The sequence below is a fragment of the Anas acuta genome, chromosome 11 (genome assembly GCF_963932015.1).
Source record: "Anas acuta chromosome 11, bAnaAcu1.1, whole genome shotgun sequence".
NCBI classification, from domain to species: Eukaryota; Metazoa; Chordata; class Aves; order Anseriformes; family Anatidae; genus Anas; species Anas acuta.
The window spans coordinates 21,650,151-21,673,822 of record NC_088989.1 but is presented as its reverse complement, the minus strand read 5'-3'; the positions used below and the strand labels follow the sequence as shown (position 1 = coordinate 21,673,822).

Here is a 23,672-nt window from a genome sequence, read left to right as displayed (position 1 = left end):
TAGATTCAGTGGCCATTTATTTGTGTGTATTTTTGCTTGCACTGATGCATGTCAATGTATCCAGATTCTATTAAAAGCCAATAAAAATGTATTTTGATAGAGTTAGAATGGGAAGGTGGTCTTAGTAATTTTATTTATGTGTTTCTATAATGACTAGTTCCCAAATATTATATTAAAAAAGAAACTGTGTTTAAAATCATGGCTACCCTAAAGTCATTTGTCCATGATCTCATAAAGGAGATCATCTGGGTTGGGATGCCGCATCCCTGGGAAGCATTCAAGGCCAGGCTGGATGGAGCTTTGAGCAACCTGCTCTTGTGGAAGGTGTCCCTGCCCATGGGCGGGGGTACTGGAACTAGATGAGCTTTAAGGTTCCTTGTAACTCAGACTATTCTATGATTGTACAACCTGAGTACATTTTCTTGCCATTGAGTTTTTAGCTCATCCACCAAGAAGGACCATCCTGGAAATAATTGTTGTGTGATAATGTCCTGGTTTCAGTTAGGACAGAGTTAATTTTCCTCCCAGTAGCTGGTAGGATGCTATGTTTTGGATTAGGATGAGAAGAGTGCTGATAACATGCTGATGTTTTAATTGTTGCAGAGCAGTGCTTACACCAAACCAAGGACTTTTCAGCTTCTCACTCCATCCTGCCAGTGGGCAGGCTGGGGGTGCAGCAAGAGCTGGGAGGGGACAGACCCAGGACAGCTGACCCAAACTGGCCAAAGGGGTATTCCATCTGACATCATGCTAACCAATATATAGGGGTGGCTAGCTGGGGTGGGGGGGCCGGACTGCCGGGGTTAGGCTGGGCATCGGTCAGTGGGTGGTGAGTGATTGCATTGTGTGTCACCTGTTTCATACACATTATTATTAGTAGTACTATTATCATCATTATTGTTATATAATAAACTGTCTTAATAAACTGTCTTTATCTCAACTCACAGGCTTCACTTTCCCATCCTCTCCCCCATCCCAGAGAGGGAAGGGGGAGGGTGAGCAAACGGCTGCGTGGTGTTTAGCTGTCGGCCCGGCTAAACCACAGCAGACAACAATGAAGTGCTGTCAAACAATGAAGAAAGCAGGATGTAAGAGTTGAATGAGTACCTACTAAAGCAGTTTCTATGTTTGAGAAAGACCCAAACATGAATTCATATTTAAAAAAAATAAAAATCCTAATTAGGTAAGAAAGATGGAAGGGGAATTTCCTGTGCCCCATGCTCTACACTCCTTGGCCTACCACATCCACAGGCCAATCCCACAGGCCCCTGTGGCATCTAAAGGCAAAGTATACATGTATTTAAAATCCAGAGGGAATGATTTGTATTTATTCCCTGTGTTGAACTCCTCCTGTACATTTAATGCAGGCCTAAGAGAGAATTGCTCAGCTAGGCTTTTTAACTGTAGCATTTTCTTCAGTTTCCATGGGCATCTAGTCAGTTGTGGAAGAAAGAGAGATTATGACACAGCTTTCTTTTATTTCCTTCTCCACAGGATTTTGCATATCACAGGCACCAGATGTTTTTCTTTGCAGCTTTACCATGTTCTATGTTTTGGTATGGTATTAAACAGATGCCAAAATGGGAAGTTTTGAGAGGGAAGGGTGATGAAAGAAACAGTTAGCATAGGCATAAAATTCAACTTCTTACAGAGATTAAATATAAATTATAATTTATTCAGCATTACTTTTGAAATCAGTCTACATTCTAACAGCATAAAGTCATATTACACAGCAAAAATTTCCACCAAATGCCACATATATATATAAAGTTCTGAAAAAGACATTTTTTCTTATATTCACTTTATGCAGATTAGGTCTGTTCCTGCAATTATGCTACATGGGCCCATTTTTACTTGGACTTGCACAGTGCATCCAAAATGCTTATTTGAATAGTTACAAAGCAGAAGGGCGTCATGCTAAAATTCTTAAGGAATTGCAGTGAATAACACATAATTTGATATCTAAACCCATTATATTTCTTAAATCATAAAAACAAGTTGAAACTGAACCATGCAATTTCTGGTAGTTTTTTTTTTTTTTTTTTTTTTTTTTTAATCTGTCAGTGTAACTCAAACAGAAATATCCCTGCTGTTTTTAGCACTGTCATTTTGCTTGCTTGGTTTGCTGTGTTGGGAGTGTTGTGTTTTTCAGGAAATTAACCTTTCTTAAAATGCTGTGAAAATGTACTGGTGATTTATATTATCCTTGTGGGCCTACTGGGATAGGTTTTACTTAGATTTCTTCTGACCATCATGTAATATATATTTTGTTCTCAAGTGAACTTGATTTGGGGATTTAAACATGAGAACAGAGGTCTAGAAAGAGACTGTTGTAAGCTGTACTGGTGGTCTCTTCTAGCTGAGAAAAGGTATTTTTTCCTTAGGAGTCTTGTCATTTTGCTAAAGATATGTCTAAATGGGAGAGTCTCTTTAATATCTTCATCAATAATCTGGATGAGGGCATTGAATGCACCCTCAGTAAGTTTGCAGATGACACCAAGCTAGGCGCGTGTGTTGATCTGCTTGAGGGTAGGAAGGCTCTGCAGGAGGATCTGGATAGGCTGCACCGATGGGATGAGGTCAACTGCATGAAGTTTAACAAGGCCAAGTGCCAGGCCCTGCACCTGGGTGCAACAACCCCAAGCAGAGCTACAGGCTGGGAGATGAGTGGTTGGAGACCTGCCAGGCAGAGAAGGACCTGGGAGTGATGGTGGACAGTCGGCTGAATATGAGCCAGCAGTGTGCTCAGGTGGCCAAGAAGGCCAACAGCATCCTGGCTTGTATAAGAACCAGTGTGACCAGCAGGGCTAGGGAGGTGATCGTCCCCCTGCAATCGGCTCTGGTGAGGCCGCATCTCGAGTACTGTGTTCAGTTTTGGGCCCCTCAATACAAGAAGGACATCGAGGTGCTTGAGCGGGTCCAGAGAAGGGCGACGAAGCTGGTGAGGGGCCTGGAGAACAAGTCCTATGAGGAGCGGTTGAGGGAGCTGGGCTTGTTCAGCCTGGAGAAAAGAAGGCTCAGGGGTGACCTTATTGCTCTCTACAGATACCTTAAGGGAGTCTGTAGAGAGGTGGGGGTTGGCCTATTCTCCCATGTGCCTGGTGAGAGGACGAGGGGGAATGGGTTTAAATTGCACCAGGGGAGTTTTAGGTTGGATCTTAGGAAGAACTTCTTTACCAAAAGGGTTGTTAGGCATTGGAATGGGCTGCCCAGGGAAGTGGTGGAGTCACCATCCCTGGAAGTCTTTAAAAGATGCTTAGATGTAGAGCTTAGGGATATGGTTTAGTGGGGACTGTTAGTGTTAGGTCAGAGATTGGACTCACTGATCTTGAGGTCTCTTCAAACCTAGAAATTCTGTGATTCTGTATAGTTTGCAGCATAGAAAAACAATCATGCTCATTTTCTTTTTGTGTCTTAAGAAACTGATGCAAACACTGTAACAAAGCTATAGTATAAATCTGTGTTTCAAATAGAGGAATTCATACTTGTCTCTTTTAAAAATGATCCGTAAGCTTGCTGTAGATTCTTTTAATTCATTTTTTTTCGTTAATCTGTGTTATCCACTCTGTGTTGATCTGTTTTCTGTGCATATTTTACATTTTCCAACAGATAAACAGTTACAGGGAGGTGAACTAAATTTGTAGTCCATTTTTTGAGGAATTTAAGATTAAATAAAAATAATTTTGTATTTTGATATCTGTATCATACTCAAAAAATAACAAAGTGATTTTTTTCCCCTTGGTTAGGGCTGAAACTTTCAAAGAAGGAAAGAGTTGGAAAATTGAAGAGTGTATTTATAGCTTTATATTCTGAATGCCTTCTTATATTCTGTTCCTTATTTTGTGATTTTGTTGTCTTTAATGGTGTGTTATTAATTCATGGTCTGTTAAACCATTGCCTTCCATTCTGGAGGTCTCAGTGAAAAGCTACATTTCTATACCACTACATTCTCTATATGAAGTTTTCTGATAGGCGATCAAATTTTGTATAATATCTTTAGGCATGTATAAATGTTTCTATGACTTGTTACATGGTGTAGTTTAAGATGCCACAAGTAAAAAAATAATAAAAACTATAGTTTTGGGGAAACTGTAGTAAACTATAGTATAGTTTACTATAATATATAATAAAATATTATTTATATAATAAATAAACTATAGTATATTTATAGTAAATGGGGAGAACTGATAGTATTCTGTGCTCCGGTATGTGGCCATGTTAAGGCCACATTCCAGTTTTTCTGGAATTTTCTTAGGAGAAAAAAGTGGACTTTCAGTTTCTTTGTTCACATTGCAACCTGTATGGAGTTTACTTAAAGGTTACATAATTTAACAAACACTACATGAAGCTGATTTTGGTCTTTGTATCCCATACAGCATTATGATATGGTTTCCATGTCAGTCTTGATTGAAATCTATTAAATCATTTAAAACAGCAAAAATATATATATATTAATTTGAATTACTTGTACCCACTTATTTTCTTAAGCAACTTGAAGTTACTTTTTTTTTTTTTTTTTTAGTAATAGAAATAAGTTGTCTTTTCTGTTACGTGCTTTACCTACAAATTTTTAAATGAAATGTCTTCAAAGAATTGTTATACCCTTGCAATATTTACTAATTAGCAATTGTATTTTTTTCAGTATAAATAAGTAATTTAGAAAGAACCAGTGGTAGAAGTCAGTATAAAATTACCCAGTTTCTTTAATATAGTGAAATCATTGAAAGAAATGTATTCTATAACTTTGTCTTTCCCTGAAAGCTCTAATGTGGAGGCAAAAGAGATGTTTTCCCTGATCCTTCTGGGCATTGAATAATATCCTCTTCATTTGCCAAAATAGGATTAGTGAGTAGATCTCATTAGGAATTTGCACATGACTTTATTTTTATATAGATAAAAGGGAGCAAATTCCTCAAAGTCAAAGAAAGTCAAGAAAATAATATCTAGGAATCCAAGCAGGTAAAAAGCATTACTGCGAGGATTTTTTTTTTCCAGTTCCTGCCAGGGAAAATTAGCTTTCCTCCTTTCTTAAAAAGATGTTTGCTACATATCAGTAACTTAATAAGTTCCACGGTAAAATATAATTAAATTTTAAATAAATATTATTTACTCAAGGGCAGTCTTAAGAACAGAAAATATATAATGGTGGGAAAGATTTTTTCATTTTCGTTAAATTTACTTACAAATTTACTTGTTGATCTTTTGTCACATTATCAAAAGTCACATTATTAAAAAAAGTTGAAAAGCAAAAAGAAAGAATTGTTGGGTAATCTCCTGTTACAGCAGTTTTTCTGCATAGTGATCAGGACATTTATAAGTATTTGTGAGCAGATAATTAAAAATTAAAAAGGAAAAGGAAAAATCTTGTAGGACAGAATAATTGCTTTACCCTTGTATAATCTGATGGCATAAAAGTTGTTTTATTATGCTAGTTGGAAAAAAGGTAAAGTTTAATTGTTTAAATCTGATACTAGGAATAGTTGTATAAGTTGGTGAATCAATGTCCTATGTCATAGTCATTGGCAGATTTATAGAGAAAAAGATGTCATTGCAGTCATTAATGCTATTGTGTATGTGCATATGATTCTTAGACATATGAAGGACCAAAATAAGAAGGTTGCTAATCTGAAGCACAATCAACAAATGGAGAAAAAAAAGAATGCACAGCTGCTGGAAGAAGTTCGTAGACGAGAGGACAATATGACAGACAACTCCCAACATTTACAGGTGAGTTTTTAGTCTTTTAATAATTACTATTTTTTAATTGTGTTTTAGAATCATCAAAGGAAGCATGCTTCTGTTTCTTCATGGATGTATAACAATTATCTTTCTGCAAAGAGATGGGTTTCTCCTCTACTATCAGACAATGCTCTAATGACTTCAGTTGCACCTATGAAATATTTATTTTTTAGGGTGAGGAAAAAAACAGAAATAGAATTTGAAACCTTCTTTTCACAAGGTCTTTTTTTTTTTTCCTTAGTTTATAAGCAAGAAAGTAAGTAATTCTAGCTTGTTTTGAGGACAGTCAGAAAATAGAAGGATATATTCTTTTTGTATTTTGTTTCTGTGCTATTCAATTTTATATCCATACAGCATGATGAGCTTATATAGTGTGGTTATGAGTGTTCAGCTAGTTTCTGTATCAAACACTACACTTTTTTTTTTAATGGGTTGAACATTTACATACCCAGGCGATTAGGTCTGTAAAATACAGCTTATTATTTTCAGGAGCATTAAACCGTATAACAGAAATTCTGCCATGTTTTGCAGTGTAGAGTTGGAAGGCAAAAATGTTTGAGACACACAAGCTCCTTCCTGTTCTGTGTTTCTAGAGGTAGCTATTCATGTTAAATTCCAATGTCTGCATTTCTCTATCAGCAGAGATATCATCATCTAATTGCATACTCTGATCATTTAACAAGTGTGATTTGCTCTTATTAGCTCTCTATATATGCATATGTAGTTGGGTAAAAGGGTGAGTATAAATTGTCAGACAGGATAATGATGAATTTAGAATCTTCACCAAAGATTAGTTTTATTTTACATACTTAAATGAATGATAGAATCATAGAGTATCCTGAGTTGGAAGGGACCCATAAGGATCACTGAGTCTGTGTGAAACATAGAGAAGCGCTGGAGAGAGCTATCAGTATCTCATCTGACAGATCTCTTCTCATTATTACATTACTAGAACAGGAACTTTTTTTTCTAAATGTTATACATATAAATAAAAAAGTTTTCCTATATCTCTTCTTTTTCCAAGTAGACTTTGAACCTTGTTCTAGGAGAATTTCTACAGTAAATTATTAGAGTTCAAGTGTTGAGATTTGAACAATAACTAGCTGATCTGGTTAAATGATACGTTGCTTACTAGGGAATTCTAGGGAATTTGTAGTAAAGACCACAACACAAGTTTGATGCTTGACTTAAAAACTGTTCTCTGAGAGCTGCCCGTGAAAGACTATGAAGAGAAGTACTGAGTTCTGTCAGCAACACTGATGTCTCTGTACCCTGAGTTTATAGGTAAGCCTAATTTACAGTGCAATATGTCATTTTTGGTTTGATCTGGTTAATACAATAGTTTTCTGGAAAATTTCTGATAGATGGAGTTTGACCCTCACTTGCTTCATACAGTATTGTATTTCTCATGCATTCCTGTATACAAAATGGAGAAATTAACACTACGCCTGTCTTCAGGCTTGTTTTTTGTTGAAGCTGTGTCAGAATCAAATTCAGCAAATATATCATAGAATCATAGAATATCCTGAGTTGGAAGGGACCCTTAAGGATCATCAAGTCCAACTCTTGACACCGCACAGGTCTACCCAAAAGTTCAGACCATGTGACTAAGTGCACAGTCCAATCTCTTCTTAAATTCAGTCAGGCTCGGTGCAGTGACCACTTCCCTGGGGAGCCTGTTCCAGTGTGCAACCACCCTCTCTGTGAAGAACCCCCTCCTGATGTCAAGCCTAAACTTCCCCTGCCTCAGCTTAACCCCGTTCCCGCGGGTCCTGTCGCTGGTGTTAATGGAGAAAAGGTCTCCTGCCTCTCGACACCCCCTTACGAGGAAGTTGTAGACTGTGATGAGGTCTCCCCTCAGCCTCCTCTTCTCCAGGCTGAACAGGCCCATTATGCATCTGTGTAATGTTTTGCGTAGTTTATAACCTTAGGCTTACATACTGATTGTATAACCGTACATTCTACTGCACATTATAGTAGTAATAACACCTCGTGAAGTATTTGGTTTGATAATGTGATATATCAAAAAAAAAAAAACAAATTTCAGTGTTGAGCAGCTACTTGTAGTTAATGAGAAATGGTAAAAAGGATATCTTATAGCTTTATTGTTTTTTCATATTTTGGAAATCTGTCAGAGCAGTGTGATCACTAGAGGATAGAAGTCATTCCTAGAGTCTTCGATTAACTGCTAAAGTGGAACTTTCAAGTCATGTAATGGGAACAGGTCTACCAAATGGAAGCAGCATAGCTGAACAGCCTAAATTTATAAAGAAAAAGCTTGTCTGTCATATAGGTCCTCTGTGCCATTCACTAGCTATAAAGCATTTGCCTGCTAAGAACAGTTCATGAAAACCAGTTAACTAAGAATTCTCATTTCTCAGTTACTGTGTCTTAAAATGTTAATAGTTTCATGTTGTATACTTTAAGAAATTGCTTTCAGTAATGTAAGTATTTATGTGTTGTGGCTCATCCTACACTTGCTAAGCTTCTGAAAAAGTGAAAAGGAGATGATCCCAACTGTTTCTGCCTATCAGTAGGTGCTTTTCATTCCCTTCCCTCCAGTAGCTCTGAGAAGGAACACAGGGAAGTGAGCGTTGGTTGTTTGCACTGCTGACATGCTGGAACAGCCAGTCCTGCCTTTCCTGGCATAAGTAAAACTGCTGCTCTCAACTGGTTATTATATTTCCCGTGTCTAAAACATTCCCATATTTCCTTGGCTTATTACTTCCCCTGCCTTCCTTAATGGTGACCATTGTGTTCGTGGCAGGGGAACATGTTTGTACGTTCTCTGTCACCTTGCTTCTTTAGTGAATTAGGCTGGCTGTCACTGCATGGCTCATGGTGTAGGGAAATTCACCTGAATTAGAATGGCTTGTTTGCCTTTACAAATTAAGCCATAAAATACCTAGAACTGCATAATATATATATATGTATGTATGTATATATGTATGTATGTATAAGTGTGTATATATATATATATATACTTATATATATTATACTTATAACTGCATATATAATATATCTTAAAGTACAAGTTTCTCTTTTTAAAAAATTTGACCAAAAGCACTGGTGGATGCATTTTTGATTTTAATTGGCCTGTATAGCTTGTCATTTCAGGTTGATTTTCATTTGAGGCTTTTATACTTGGTCACAATAAAGCTATTTAGTGCATTTGGCATAAGATAAACATATACTCCTGTAACATTTAGGTGCAAACACCTGGTTGCAGGGCTGGAACACATCTGCTTTCTGCAGGGCTCAGTGTGAAGATTTGTGAATGTTCTAGGTTAGAAGTTTTTAGGTGTGTGTTCAAAAGGATGCATATGATGCAGTACATGATAATGCAGTACATGATAGGTAAATGTGTTTTCTTATCAAGGATACAGTACTTTCCTCAGTTGGCAGACTATAAACTGAAATTATTCTACTGATGTGAACATACACAGAATTAAATTCAGGATATAAGAGTTGACTAAATAAATAACTTGACAGAGCAGAATACTTGATCACAATTGATATTAAACTTCAGTTTATAAATAATATGTAGAGTTAATAATTAAAATAAGTTGTAACATGACCTAAGAATTTAAATGAGGCAAGATTTGTGGGGAGACACATGAAATGAGATTTATACTTCAAAAACCAAACTGGTTTCTAGGAGCACTATCCATCTACTAATCAAAAATAAAATTAATTGGCATTCTAATTAATTGGTATTGGTATTCTAATACTGAATTATTGCTTAGTGAACCCTTAGGTTCTGACCACGTTTCCTCATTGCTGCTTCATTAGAAGAAAAAAACAAAAACATCTTCTACCAGTTTTTATATGTATAACACACAGTCCTCACGTCTGTAGTGTACTTGTTACATCTGTGAATGATGTATTGAGCTGCTAATGTGTATACTAAAATTCTCTGGCCTGATGGAATGATTGTATTCCCTGCTGGTTGACTGTGATAAGCTCAGCTGAGTGCTGAAGAACAATTAAACTAGACAAATTACATTTACTCAGCCAAGTCTCAATCCCTTTTGCAGAAGCACTGGAAGAGATGTAATAGGAAATCTACGATAATTGTTTGTGTGCCATTCAGGGAGACATTTGGGCCAAACTGAATATTTCAGTTGAAGTGCCATCCATTTTGCACAGCTTACGCAGGGACTGAAGCTTTACCCATTCAGCTGTCCACTTGCTTTCTGGTAGGTTTGAGGAAGTTAGGAAGTCTCTATTTTCTTTGAAGCTTCATTTAGTATATAGCAGTTCCTAAGGCTTGTAGCATCATGCATATTTATAACACTTTACGCTCTCTTTTCAGATAAAAGCTTTTCAAAGCTTGTTCATATCCTAGCATCAACCCTTGTAGGACAAGGTTGTCTCTGATGGCCACATCTCAGAGCACTCCAGATCTTCTGCTGTGACGGAGAGTGTCTTGGCATGTCTGGGGAGGGAAAACACTTTGCTCTCTCTCAGCTATCAGCTATAATTGTGAGTGATGTTTCAGGTGTGGTTTTGAGGGGGTTATTTGGATCACTTGAAAATTGAAAACATCAGGAAGCCAGACTTGAGATTAATTCTTGGGAATGGAGAATAGTTGTGAGGTTTTCTGCTTTTTCCTTCCACAAATCAAGGGCAGACCTGTGCATATCTTGCCAGATGTGATGGTCATATATTATGTAAAGCACCACTGCAAGAGAGCTGATTCTTGAACACTTTATCATGAAGCTTTTTGAGAACAGTGCCTTAATTTAACATGCCTTATTTTTCTCTTTTTTTTTTTTTTTTGTGAGTCTTAAAATGATTTTTTTTTTATTATTATTTTTTTTTTAGGAGAAATGCAGAGCTAAGAAACTTAGGGGTAATGTAATAATGCTGTACACAATTCCTCAAAAAAATCTCCTCGCAGGACCCTGAAATGTTATAGATGTGAGACATAGTTGCTTCCTGAGATATATTTTCCTAGTTCGTGCACGGAAAAAGTTCATTCCAGTAAAACTGTTAAATTTATAGAATTGAGAAGGAAAAAACTTGGATAACATTGATAACTTGAGAACATTTGGGTTTGATTATGATTTTCAAACTTACTGTAATAGCAAATAAAACAACAAAAACCTCAAGGCAAACTAAATAGATACTCCTGTCTGATTATACTTTTCATAAATTTATTGATTTAATAAGTGAATTGAATGTCATTGAATTATATATATACCAGGTATAGAAACACTCCTGTATGGAAACTTTATGCAAACTCTCCCATGTGTACATGTCAAAGGGAGGTGCAGGAATAAGTTTGAAAAGAAAGCTAAAAAGTTTAATACTCTGAGCTGTTCTACAGAGCTTCTATTGTTCTTACCTTTTCTCTGATTTATCTGTTAGAAATCTTTGATTCTCCTAATGTTTTAAACACTTGGATTATTTAGAATCATAGAATATCCCAAGTTGGAAGGGACCCATAAGGATCATCAAGTCCAACTCCTGGAACCACACAGATCTGCCCAAAAGTTTAGGCCATGTGACTAAGTGCACAGTCCAATCGCTTCTTAAATTCAGACAGGCTTGGTGCAGTGACTATGTCCCTGGGGAGCCTGTTCCAGTGTGCAACCACCCTCTCGGTGAAGAACCTCTTCCTGATGTCCAGCCTAAACTTCCCCTGCCTCAGCTTAACACCCTTCCTGTGGGTCCTATCACTGGTGTTTATAGAGAATAGGTCACCTGCCTCTCCACTCCCCCTCATGAGGAAGTTGTCAACTGTGATGAGGTCCCCCCTTAGCCTCCTCTTCTCAAGGCTGAACAGGGCCAGTGACCTCAGCCGCTCCTCGTAAGTCTTCCCCTCTAGGCCCTTCACCGTCTTTGTTGCCCTCCTCTGGACACTCTCCAACAGTTTAATGTCCTTCTTGTACTGTGGTGCCCAGAACTGCACACAGTACTCGAGGTGAGGCCACACCAGCACAGAGTAGAGTGGGGCAATCACCTTCCTCGACTGAGTAGCGATGCTGTGCTTGATGCTCCCCAGGATACGGTTGGCCCTCCTGGCTGCCAGGGCACACTGCTGGCTCATATTCAACTTGCTGTCAACCACAACCCCCAGATCCCTGTCAGCGGGGCTGCTCTCCAGCATCTCATCACCCAGTCTGTACGTATAGCCAGGGTTGCCTCGTCCCAGGTGCAGGACCCAGCAAAATCATTTGTCAAAATCTTCTTTCAGATAACTTGGATTTTCTCTGGACAACATTCTACATGCTGGAAAGAGCTTTTTCACTAAAATATATATATATATATTTGAGTAAGAATGTGTAGTTCTCATTGATTTCAAATATATACAGGCAGCTTTACCAATGCTCTGATCCTGAAGTACTGTGAAACAGGGTGTGTACACATTACATTTTCCAGGTGCAAACATCTAGCTCTTATAAACTGAGTCCAGCACTTGTGCCTTGGTTTGCTGCTGGACATCCTGAGGCAAAAGGCATCCTGAGGCAATTGTAGCTCTTAGGGCAGAAATTTATTCTTAGATGATATATAAAGCACAATTAAGAGAAAGTCTTACTAAAAAAAAGACAGGAAGACAGGGTAGGTGGTATTATTGCTGTCTGATTATTGCCATGTCAATATCTATGGTATTTTATAAAAAAAATAACTCCCAAGAGATTTCACATGTATTCAGTGTGAATCCTTAAGCTTGGATTTGTCTATTTTTCACTCCATTCTTCAGCATACAATTTTCATCTCCATAATAGTTCTAGAAATGCAAAATATACATAAGACCTTGCACACTGCCATAAGCTATGTCTGTGTCTCTTAAAATAAAAGCATGGCCTAAACAAGTGATATACCTGACATTCATTTGTTATGATTTTTCTCTTATTGCAGTGTATTTACTACTGCATTGTCTCAAAGACTTCTGAACTCTAATATTAATAAAAAGAGGAAGCTACGAAATGAGATGAATCCTTGCAAATAAAAATGAACAGAACAGTGTAATCAGTTTAGAGACAGAGGAAACAGTTGTGACTGTTATGCAGACAGGCATTAGTGTACATAGCTGACATAAGGCAGGAGAGAATTCATTGCATAAACACACAGCTTTGTATCTATTAGTGCTGAAATACATACGTAATGAAAAGGCCCAACGTTTTAAAAGGTTAAAATCATGAGCTGTTGAATTAGAAGTGAATTCTAGTTTAAGCATGTATCTGAAGTTGGGCTTATCCCTCTCTGTATGGTTTTAGAAATTCTGTGTTTAGAGGGTCCTGTATGTTTCTGTCTCAAGAAGGCTGCTCGTTATGGTGGGGAAAGATAGAGATAAGACTGGGATTTTGCCTCTAACGCCATTCTTTTCTGTTCTCTGTAGCGTGCATGTGGGTGTACTAGCTCTGAGTACAGTTGTTCCCTACTTCTCATTCAGCTGTGAGCCAGGCATAATAGGAAATAGGTGATTGCTCTTGATTTTTTTTTCTCTGTGTTCTGAACAATGTATCCCTTAGAACATACAGGTGAGATATAGGCTTGTAGACTTAAGTTAGAGGCAAGGGAAATAATTTGATATGGCTTGTGAATGTCGTAAAGGTGTTGCCTCTTGCTAAAATGCCTGCCATCAGATTTTTTTTTTTTTTTTTTTTGGACTGGATACATTTGTTCAAGCTTTTTTTTTATTATTTTTTTTTATTTGCAAATACTTTTTGAACAAGTGAGTCAGTTCTAAGTGCGCAATCCTTGGTATTTTTGGCTAAATCTCCATAAGTAGTCTGTTACATTAATGAACTAACATATTATGAAATACAGAGGTCAATGTTTTATGTTAATTTTCTGTAGCACATCAACAGAGCTCTTTTCTATTTATTGCTTGAAAACCAAAATATGTTCTCGCTTGTCTCTGTTTTCAAATTTTATGTTCCTTGAGGACTGGAAAGTTTCTTCTTTTTGAGTGGTTAAATTGAAGCTTGACCAATTTGTAAGAAAATCAGCATTATATACATATCAAATAGCTTTATCCTTATGAAGCAAGAGTTATGTACTAGCAAACAGAGAGAATCTAGTACAGTAGATGACAATTATGTGTATTAGTGATATATTAATGGGTACTTCCTTTGGTGTTTCTCTGATTCTCTAGTTATAGCTGGATTTTGCCAAGACAGAGAGTATAGCTAATAAGTAAAACCTCAAAAACGTTCAGCCTTCAGAAAAATGTATAACATAAATTTCACACTGATCAGGGAATTCATTTTTTTTTCCTGGTGAATATCTGGGAAAAGTCAGGAATTGCAATGCCTTTTAAAGCAGTCATTTTCATGTAGCACAACATAAATTTTAAATAGTCGTTCTGAAAAAGTAGGATGTAACAAAACTGTTTTTTTTTCTGTAATGCATTGATAACCAATCTGTAAAAAATCTTTGAGGTAGGGGGTAATAGTAAAAACAAATAAGCCTGTGATGATATAGTGCAATATATTAAAAACAAACAAAACAAAACAAAAACACAAAACCAATTACTTGATTAGAAGTAGAAATCAGACTAATCAAGACAGACATAAGACTACTGAAGACACAGCTAGTGTATTTATATTTAGATTTCTAACAATATAAATATAAGTTCAGATTTTAGATGTGGATGGACATTCAGGAATTCTCTTTCCTTGGCCTGTGGAAGCTCCATAAGTTGTGGATAAATTCCATATGTGTTGCTGAAATGTATGTTGAACTTCAGCCAGTAGTTTAAGATTATGTTGAAAAAAATTTCTAAAAGGTTTCAGATGAAGAAAAGTATTTGAGAGTCTACAGAGGGCAGGAAGGTTGATTGGTAGGTCTGAGGATCAATAGCAGAAGTGTTTTTCTTTGGGGATTTACTCTGACATTTGTTTTCGTTGTGCAGTGTAATCCCCAGAATCAAAAACTGCTCTTGTTATAAAATGTCCCTACAGACAATCCATGAAAATATCATACGAAGATCATTTTTTACAAGACTCACAGTCTCTCAAATCTTTTTTTCTTTGTCATAATTGGTAGTCTGGCAGAAGTGACTGTGTTCTGTTCTACATTCTTTTAACCACCCGTAATATAAAAAATGTTCGGTAGGTAAAACATTATCAGAACTGTTGTATGTACTTGTCAAGTCCTTCCTTTTTTCTAGAAACCTAGAGTATTGTATTATAAGTACCTGTGCAAATAACATTAACTTTGTTTTTAGAACTACCCGTTAAATTACTTGTGAATTTTAACCAGTTACACAGTATACGTACACTATGTACATTTATTAATGCAACATTTCCAACATTATGGAGACTTCTAGAGAATGCCATATCAGGAGGTCTGAATACTGACTTTCTGATCTTAGTTTTTACAGTTTAGTAAGAAACACATTTTTCAGTGTTGTCTAAATAACATTAATTCAATGAATTCAGTACCCAAGAATAAAACCTGGACATCTTGATTTGCAAACAAACTTATATTTGTATGTTCTAGTATATTTAGAAACTTGTGAACTGCAATTATTGACAAGCTTTTCATGTTTAGATTAAGCAACACTTATTGCTACTATGTGCTTTAATAAATCATTTGTTATTTGGAGAGGGCATATGTGAAGAGACACTGGAAGAAAAAGATCCTATTGGAAAACACAAACGTGCAACAATAGGAAACAGGAAAAATTTAATGTGATTCCCCCCCCCCCTAATTTGTGTAATAACTCACACATGTGGGACTCCTGTAGTCCCCAGGGGGCAATCACATTCAACATGCATCAAAAGAAACATTTCAGTTAAATCAGCTCTCCCTTCCCAGCAATAATTACCACAGGTTTACACTGAGATATAGTTGCAAAAGGTTAGTTAGTAGGGCATCTGCAAATCAAGTCATATGTCAACTCTACATCAATAACCTCATTATAATAGATGTTAGTATTTCAGCACATGACTGTCCAATATAGCAATTCATGTATAGTTCATTTTTAACTTCAACATTAACTTATACCTTGTCTAATATTTTACTAACTTATGTATTTAAACACCCTATATTACATAAATTATAATCAATGACAAAAACAATGATTTAGATCGAAATTCTGCAAAGTGAAATTGCAATAAAATGACTGACCCTATTTGTATAGCTCTCTTCAATATAAGATGAATATAGGAGAGTTTAACCCTGTAATATAAAAGTAGCACTATGAAAATATGTATGAGCATAGATTTTCCAATTTAGGCATTGCTTAAAATGTTACCTAAAACTTTCCCAAATGAAAGAATAATATCTCTAGATAGTTTGTTATATTTGTAGCTCATCAATACGCTTAGAACACTTTTTAATCCAAAATTTGATAGCCTGGATGAAAAAAATTAAAAAGGTTTTCAAAACCTTCCTTGTGGTCTGCATCAAACTGAGCTCTCAGCTAATTTCGTAATTTGTTCTTCCATCTACTTGTTAGTAACCTGTGCTAGCTATTACTGCTGTTTTTCACTCTATAGATCATTTTGAATAGCATGCAAGTCTATTACTAAAACATCTGTTCAGTGACAAAGTTCTATTTGAGGTGAGCCTAAGTAGAATTATTCTGGTTGCTAATATGCCAGATATATACCACTAATTTCTCATGAAAAGTGTTCTATAATAGTCTTCTACAGTATTACTTACACACTACCCAGTGTTACATACTGGAAAGTGAAGGGAGTTGAAGGTGCTTCTTTACATAATTTTGTCTAGAACTTTGGTGCCTTAGAAAGATTTCTTTAATTTGCTTATTGTAAAATCATGTTTGTTTTGAGGAGCTTTCATGGGATAGATTTCAATAGAAGATTTTGGGGACCAAATCTCACTGTTATACTTTCCCAATCCCTTTTTTTTGAGTTGTTTAGTTTTAGTTGAGCAGAATTTAGCTGGCAAAATTAATCCTGGTGAAATAGATACGTCAGGGGGAAAAGGAATTGATTTTCAAATCTCATAATCTTGGAGTTGAAGGAAAAAGTACTTCACCTTTAAGTTAAAAAACAAAAACATAAAGTGATCAGATTTCTGAAATTTCTAGTCACTTAGAGCAAAGCTGTATTCAGATATTTACTTCTTAACCATGGATTCTTAGCTTTCCTTTGTAATACATGCAAGTTAAGACAGTATGCAGACTGCCAGATAGTATCCAAATGTGTCTTAAATTAAAAACAAAACCAAACAACAGAACAAAAACAAACAAACAAAAAAACAAACTTCAGTTCTTCAGTTAAGAAATGACACCTTTTCTATAATATGTTGTATTAATAGGTTTCAAAGTATTTTACAAAGTAGAAATACTCAATTGTATTTATTTAAAGAAAACAAGGCATAAGAAATAAAAAAGGATTATGGAAGGTGTTCCTGATTGCCAATGGCACCATTAAGGAACAGAGACAGTCTTACTCTATCCAGTACTCCATCTATTGGACTAAACTGTTAATCTATAAGATTTTGAAGTGGTGTTACTCAGGATACCATGTTTCCTAATGATTGAGGTACCTAGTGCAGATGAATGTAATAGAATTTTTGGTACAGTAAGAGCATCATAGTATATCTGATCATAGAATCAGTCTTTAGCATGTAAAAGATAAGGAAGACTGCATACCATGTTAGCTAATTTGAAGCAAGGCAATTTTACTAGTCTCTTACTTCTCTGTGGATAGTCTATAATGGCTAGATATGAAGAAAAACAAGAGTACTGCCATTTGCAGTTCAGTTTTCTTTTACTATGGCTTTGGGTGTATATATATTTTGACAGGGATTATCAAGATAATCAGATAATTGAACAACAAACAAGACTGGAGTATAGTACATTAAATTTTATAGAAGGCTGGTGTTTCTCTGTTCTTTCAAGTTACAGTTAGGGTCCCTACTGCCTTAGCAAGCATTTCTTTGATCCTGGACTTCTAATTGTATGTTATTGATTTCTATTTTTTCTCTCTCTCTTTTGCGGTGGTATAGCAGGGGATGGAGTCTGTTCAGCTTTCGGTATCTGTAAAAGACTCCTTCCCTAGAAATACCTTGGAGTAAGCCTGACAGGTTATGGGTACTTTAGGAGTCCCAATGTTTTCACTAAGTTATACAAAGAGAGGTTTTTATTTATTTTTTTATTTTTATTTTTTTTTTCTGTAACGTCATAATTGTTGATAGGGAAAAATGAACTAAATGGAAAACACTGATGTGGTGTAGAGGAACTACAAAAATGTTTGCCACTGCCTTGTAAAAGATTTCTTACATGAAGAGAAAAATAATTAAAAAACCCAACCCTGCACAGACAAAAAAATAAACTTAGAAGGTCATTGAGAAAGCAGATCTCAAGTACAAATGGAAACAGTCCATTGTCATTCATCATTTACATCTGATCTGTTGATGGGAACTGTAATTTGTGAGAAAGTCCTTTCACAGTCAACTGCAGGGTTTGTCAAGACTGGCTTTTCTGTTTGGGTGTTCTTTTGTGAGATCACTTGGTTGCCAAGTGCTAACAAGTATCATTATGTTTCTTCATAAACGTATTAGAAAAGACTGTTAAATGCCTGCTATCCGCTTCTCATGTTTTCAGCACTGGGACTGATCTTTTGTGCATAATGGCTTTTTTCAACTTTTTCTTATGAAACTGGCAAAAGCTAAAATAATTAACGTTATGAACTAGTATCTTAAACTTTCAGGTTTTTTTTTTCCTTTTCTCTAAATGTGAAATAAGCATACCACAACAATACTAGAGAATTAGTGTATGAAATCTCACCTAATAGTTTCCTACCTAGAAAGCTTTACTGTGAATATTTGTAGACTACAGATTCGAGTTGATGTGTAGAAACATGAGCAGTCTAGTCTATATGGTGTAAAAGAAAAAAAAAGTACAAATCACAAAATTAATGCCAACCTTATTTCATCTAGTTATGAAGTCTGTTCAATCATATCTACAATATGAATATGGATCAACAACTCACTGTATTGTGAAAGCAGATGAGGCCCTCACCAGAGGAAAGAGACTGACATTCTCCTGTCTTAAACAACTGAGGGAGCAGTAAATAGATAAAAAATAAAATCCTTGTGCCACCTGTCAGTCTTGTATATTCCCTAAGGCCCATGGAGAATGTAGTACTGTGGATTGTGTTGTATTAACAAAAAATGTCCATTAAGAATTCAGAGATAATGTGTTACAGAATACTCAGGTGACCTGTTATTTTGGTGACCCAGCAAAAGATTAGAAATTTCCATGCCAGCAGTTTTCTCACTTTTGAAAAATATTGCTCAGATTCAGTTGTTTGGGTAAAGGTATCCTAAATTAATTGTGGAAAAAATGTGGAAAAAAAATAAACTCAATACTTGAGTATTGTTGTTTCAAGATGCTGTATTCCAGTTGTCAACTGCAAGGTACATTCTCTTCCTACCTAATTCAAATGTGTATAAAGTACTATTAAATTAAAGCACTTACTGAACTACCTAGTAGACAGGTGAAGCTAGCTTAAATCCTGAAAATTTTTCAGAAGTAATAGAGAAAGTGTCATATAATTGTTCTTCTGCATTACCCTGCTAATGTAGTTTTCCCCATTCACTTAGCTGTGGTACTTTGAAAAGCCCAAACATTATAAAATACCTCTGGAGACATTTGAAGAATATTAATGCAACTTCCTAATGCAGAATTATTGTGAAATAGTACTCCTGTGATCATAATAGTGGAAGCAGGCACTGTACACAAACAGTTGGGTACTAATACTGCTGATGGTGGTAATGAGATGAGCTGCAGCTGAAGTTAGAGGGACTTCAGGTGGCTGGGCTGGGGTAAAAGTGGGCATAGGCACTCTTTGGTCATTGCTGGTGCTGTGAGCCTGGGACTGAGTTGAGGTGGAGCTCTGGGACCTGTAGGCAGTGGGTGGCAGAAGACTCCAGGTAATGCCAGTCAGAGCTGTTAAGGCCTGTTGATGCTTCCAGGAACCCTCCTGGGCCAGCTGTATTCTCCTACCACATGGAGGTCCTGGCTTGGAGGGAAATGGCCCTGAAGTGACTTATTCACGTGGGATATCAGTGGGCTGTTACAGGGACAAGGAGAAGTGGCATGTGGACATGGAGCATCCTGGCAAGGGGTGGGGCAGGCAGGGGGTTGCTGTTTGAGGCAAGTGAGGTGTTTGAGGTCGTTCCTTCCCTGCCCCTCTCCCCCCCCAAAAAAAAAAACAAAACAAACCAAACAAACAACAAACAAACAAACAAACAAAACAACAACAAGAACAAAAAACACCTGTCCACTGAGGGGGCTCCCTGAGGAGCAGCCTGGGGCTAGGCAGGAGTCGGCCATGGGGAGGTCAGAGCCCAGGCCCTCAGGAGGAGGAATGTGGGTGGGCTACATGACATAGAGCTGCAGCAGGCAGGGGCTCACCACCCAGCTGCAGAACGGGCAGCCTGTTCCCTCAGGGACCAGAACCACAGGGACCCCTGGGCACCCTTATGGGCAGGCACAGTCCCACAGGATGTCAACGTGGCAGGCAGAGCAGGGTGCTGGCAACAGGCTCCCTCCAAAGTCTTGGGCATGGCTAGTGATGAGCCAGATAAAGAGGCCATCAGGGAGCCCAGTCAAGAGGAGGAGACAGGGCCAGAGGCAGAACTGGGGGTGATGGGCTGCCGTGTACTCACAAGCTCCACACAGGCTATGAGATACCCACAGCTGAGGGCCAACCTCCATCCAGGGAACAGAGATGGAGATAGGTAAGCCTACAGCGTAGTTGTGACATAGATACGGTGCATTATGCAAATTGTTTCCTTGACATTACTGTTGGTTTAACCAAGTTATTTCACATAGAAAACTTTGGAAGGGAGAACAAAAATAGGAATCCTTCATTCGCTAAGAAGTGCTGAAAAACTAAGACTCCCTGGAGCCTCTTTTCTCTGCCTCCACTCCACTGTAGACTGTACCACACCCCAAGTTGAGGTACATCTCAGCTGAAAGCGTAACTCAAATACAAAGCATAAGCTTCAAGATCACAAAAAGGAACATGAGTTTTATATAAAAAAAAACACTTTATTTTTAAAATAGTTGAATCATTTAATTAAAGCATTTTAAATAATTGTATTGCAATATGCTATATTTATTGTTCCTATCTTTTACAATGAAGAGCTATCAGATTAATATTTCTACTTGAAATTTCTGAGTAATTAATAAGTAGTTTAAATGGATATATGGTTTAGTTTAAATAGATACATATATATAATTAAATTCTAGTATATAAAAATGCTTCTCAGCTGGTAACCTAAGTCTCTCTAGAAAGGTGAAAGGTGTCAATTTTTAAAGAAGTGCTCCTTCGTAGTGATATATTTACTAATCCGGTTGTAATGCTGTAATTACATGGTTTGATGCACATGTATTAAATTTTCCTTCAAAACTTATGCTACATGTGCAATGAGCTTTTTTTTTTCTTTTTTTTTTTTTTTTCTAACCCAGTTATGGATAAAGCAAGCATGAACTCTTCTAGCAAGGTTCTGAGAAGTCTGGTGATCTGGTGTCTCTGATAGGCTATGTGGTTGTTCTTTTTTGTTTGTTTGTTTCTTGTTGTTGCTGTGGTTGTTGTTTTCAAATTTATTGTTCTTAAGACTATTTATTGAGTAAAAAACAGCTGGCCAGATATTTAATATAGTGATTGAAAGTCAGTAAAACAAGCAGAATATAACTATAGCACTTGTGCTTTAAAGGAAAGCATAACTGATAATAAATTCAGTGAGTTAGTAACAGAAGACGTTACTTTAAGTGTTTTTCAGAATATTAGGATGATGTGATATAACTCAATATTTTCATGAAAATTTTAGATGTTTAGCATTGAATATATGTTGAAGAATAAAAAAGAACTTTTTCACTCTCTTTAATGTAATAACTGAACAAATTCTGTATCAAACTAGGAAACTAGGTCTATAATTTGAATCTATGAGCTTGTACATACTACTATGAATCCTGAATGTCATGTTATCTTGTATAAACTATTCAGACTACTTTCATTCATGTAGAAGTTACCAATTATGAGAAAATGTTCTCTCTCTCTCTCTCTCTTTTTTTTTTTTTTTTTGTCCATCCTGGCAAGTGTACCTTTTGGGAAAATTGACAGTAGAAATATTAACAAATGGAATTTGCTCAAGACAACATGAAGTTTCTGAGGCTTTTAGCCTCAGTGACATTCAGTATATGTATATTGCTATTAATTTTTTCTGCAATCTGAAAATTTATTGCAATATTGAAAGTATATAAATCTAAAATTTAATGCAATATTTTATTTTTATTCTGATTTGCTGTATTTGTCGAGAGCTTTTTCATGTTTCTGTGTCATTGAGAGAGACATGGCAGTATTTAGCTCTTAACAAAAATAATATGGAGGTTGTATTTATTTCTGTACACTTCCTCAGCCACATAATTTTTCATCAACTTAATTAACATTGGCACAAAAACTTTTATTTATTGTTCATATATTTAAAATGATCTAAATATGTATGTTGGGAGCATCATGTCTTCATATTTGTGTGTTGATTTCCTATTATTGACTATCTAAGGAATTTTGTCTTGGTGCATCCATAGGTATTAACAGTCAATACGTTCTCATTCTTCATAAACCACTGAAACATCCTTGACATATGTCCCGTTCAGAGAACCTTTGAAGTTCTCTTTCTTGTAGGTGTGAATGAAGTTTCATGATTTACAATGTAAAGCTGGAAAGGAAGCAAAATACAAATTATGTTGTCAAATGTGGTACAGCTGTGGTAACTACTGCTGATATTCAGTGTTAATACTACCCGCTCTGTGCTGGTTTAATATTTTCAAACAAAAAAGCTGAATATTAGCCTGTGCCAAACAAATAAAGTGAACCTGAAACCTGATGTAAAAATTGGGAACTAAGAATGACAGTGTAGCAGCTGGCATTTTATCTAGATTCGCTACACATTCTGCAGCTACCAGAACAAATAAATATATTGAATCTGTATTTAAATAAAACAAACAAATAACAACAACTGCATGAAGGAAGTTGGTTAAAAAGAAATGAAAAGCAACAGTCAAAGGAGTAAAAGCTTTAAAGGCATTATGGAGGCTACTATAAGAAAATTATCATATTGCAGAGACAGAGGAAATGGATACCTGTACTGGGTCTGGCTGGGATGTTAACTTTCCCTGCAGCAGCCCATACAGTGCTATGCTCTGCACTTGTAGCTAGAACAGCAGTGGTATCACACCAGTGTTGTGTCTGCTGCTGAGCAGTGCTGGCACAGCATCAGGACTCTCTCTAACTCTCCTAGGGAGTGGGCAAAAAAAGTAAGAAGAGAATCATCACCAAGGCAGCTGACCTAAACCAACCAAAGGGATATTCCATACCATATGATGTCACACTCAGCAATAAAAGGTGAAACAGGAAGAAGAGGGGAGGGGTGGGCTCTCGTTATGAAAACATTGGTCCTCCTCCCAGACACCAGCTACGTGTGTTGGGGCCCTCCTTCAAGGACGTGGTCAAGCATCGCTCATTTGTGGGAAGTAGAGTAATTTCTTTCCTCTGCATTTCCACATAGCCTTTATTTGTTTTGTTTGTTCATTCTCCTCCCTTTTTTTTCCCTTTCCCCCTTTCCATTTTTTTCCCCTTTAGTTAAATTGTTTAGTTAATAATAATCTTTCATTAAGTATTATTATTACTTCCCTTTAATTAAATTATCCTTATCTCAACCCGTGAGTTGTTCTTTACTTTACTTCTTCCACTCCTCATCTAAGGAGGGGGACTGAGAGAGCAGTTGTGGTATTTAGCTGCCTAGCATGGTAAAACCACCACAATACCAACTATCAAAAATTGCTTTAGAAAGACCAAATGGACAGCAGTGTAATTAAACAGTAGGATAAAGGAAACTGTCAAAGGAAACAAAAAATCAACCTCCTCCTAAAATAAAACAAAACCCCTTAAAGAAACTGAAATTTGTCCAGTTAAGGAAAATAGAATCATAAA

At 36.6% G+C, this 23,672-nt stretch overlaps 1 protein-coding gene across 18 annotated transcripts in view; it reads left to right on the top strand.

Annotated features, from left to right (window-relative positions):
* ERC2 (ELKS/RAB6-interacting/CAST family member 2) overlaps positions 1-23,672 on the top strand; it is a 556,650-nt gene that overhangs the window by 262,699 nt on the left and 270,279 nt on the right. For all 18 annotated transcript variants that reach the window (XR_011100132.1, XR_011100130.1, XR_011100127.1 and 15 more), the window contains one exon: positions 5,592-5,727. Coding sequence is in view for 2 of the 18 variants with exons in the window: in XM_068694082.1 (XP_068550183.1) it covers positions 5,592-5,727 (136 nt within the window). In the remaining 16 variants the exon portion in view is untranslated. The remainder of the gene's footprint in view (positions 1-5,591; positions 5,728-23,672) is intronic.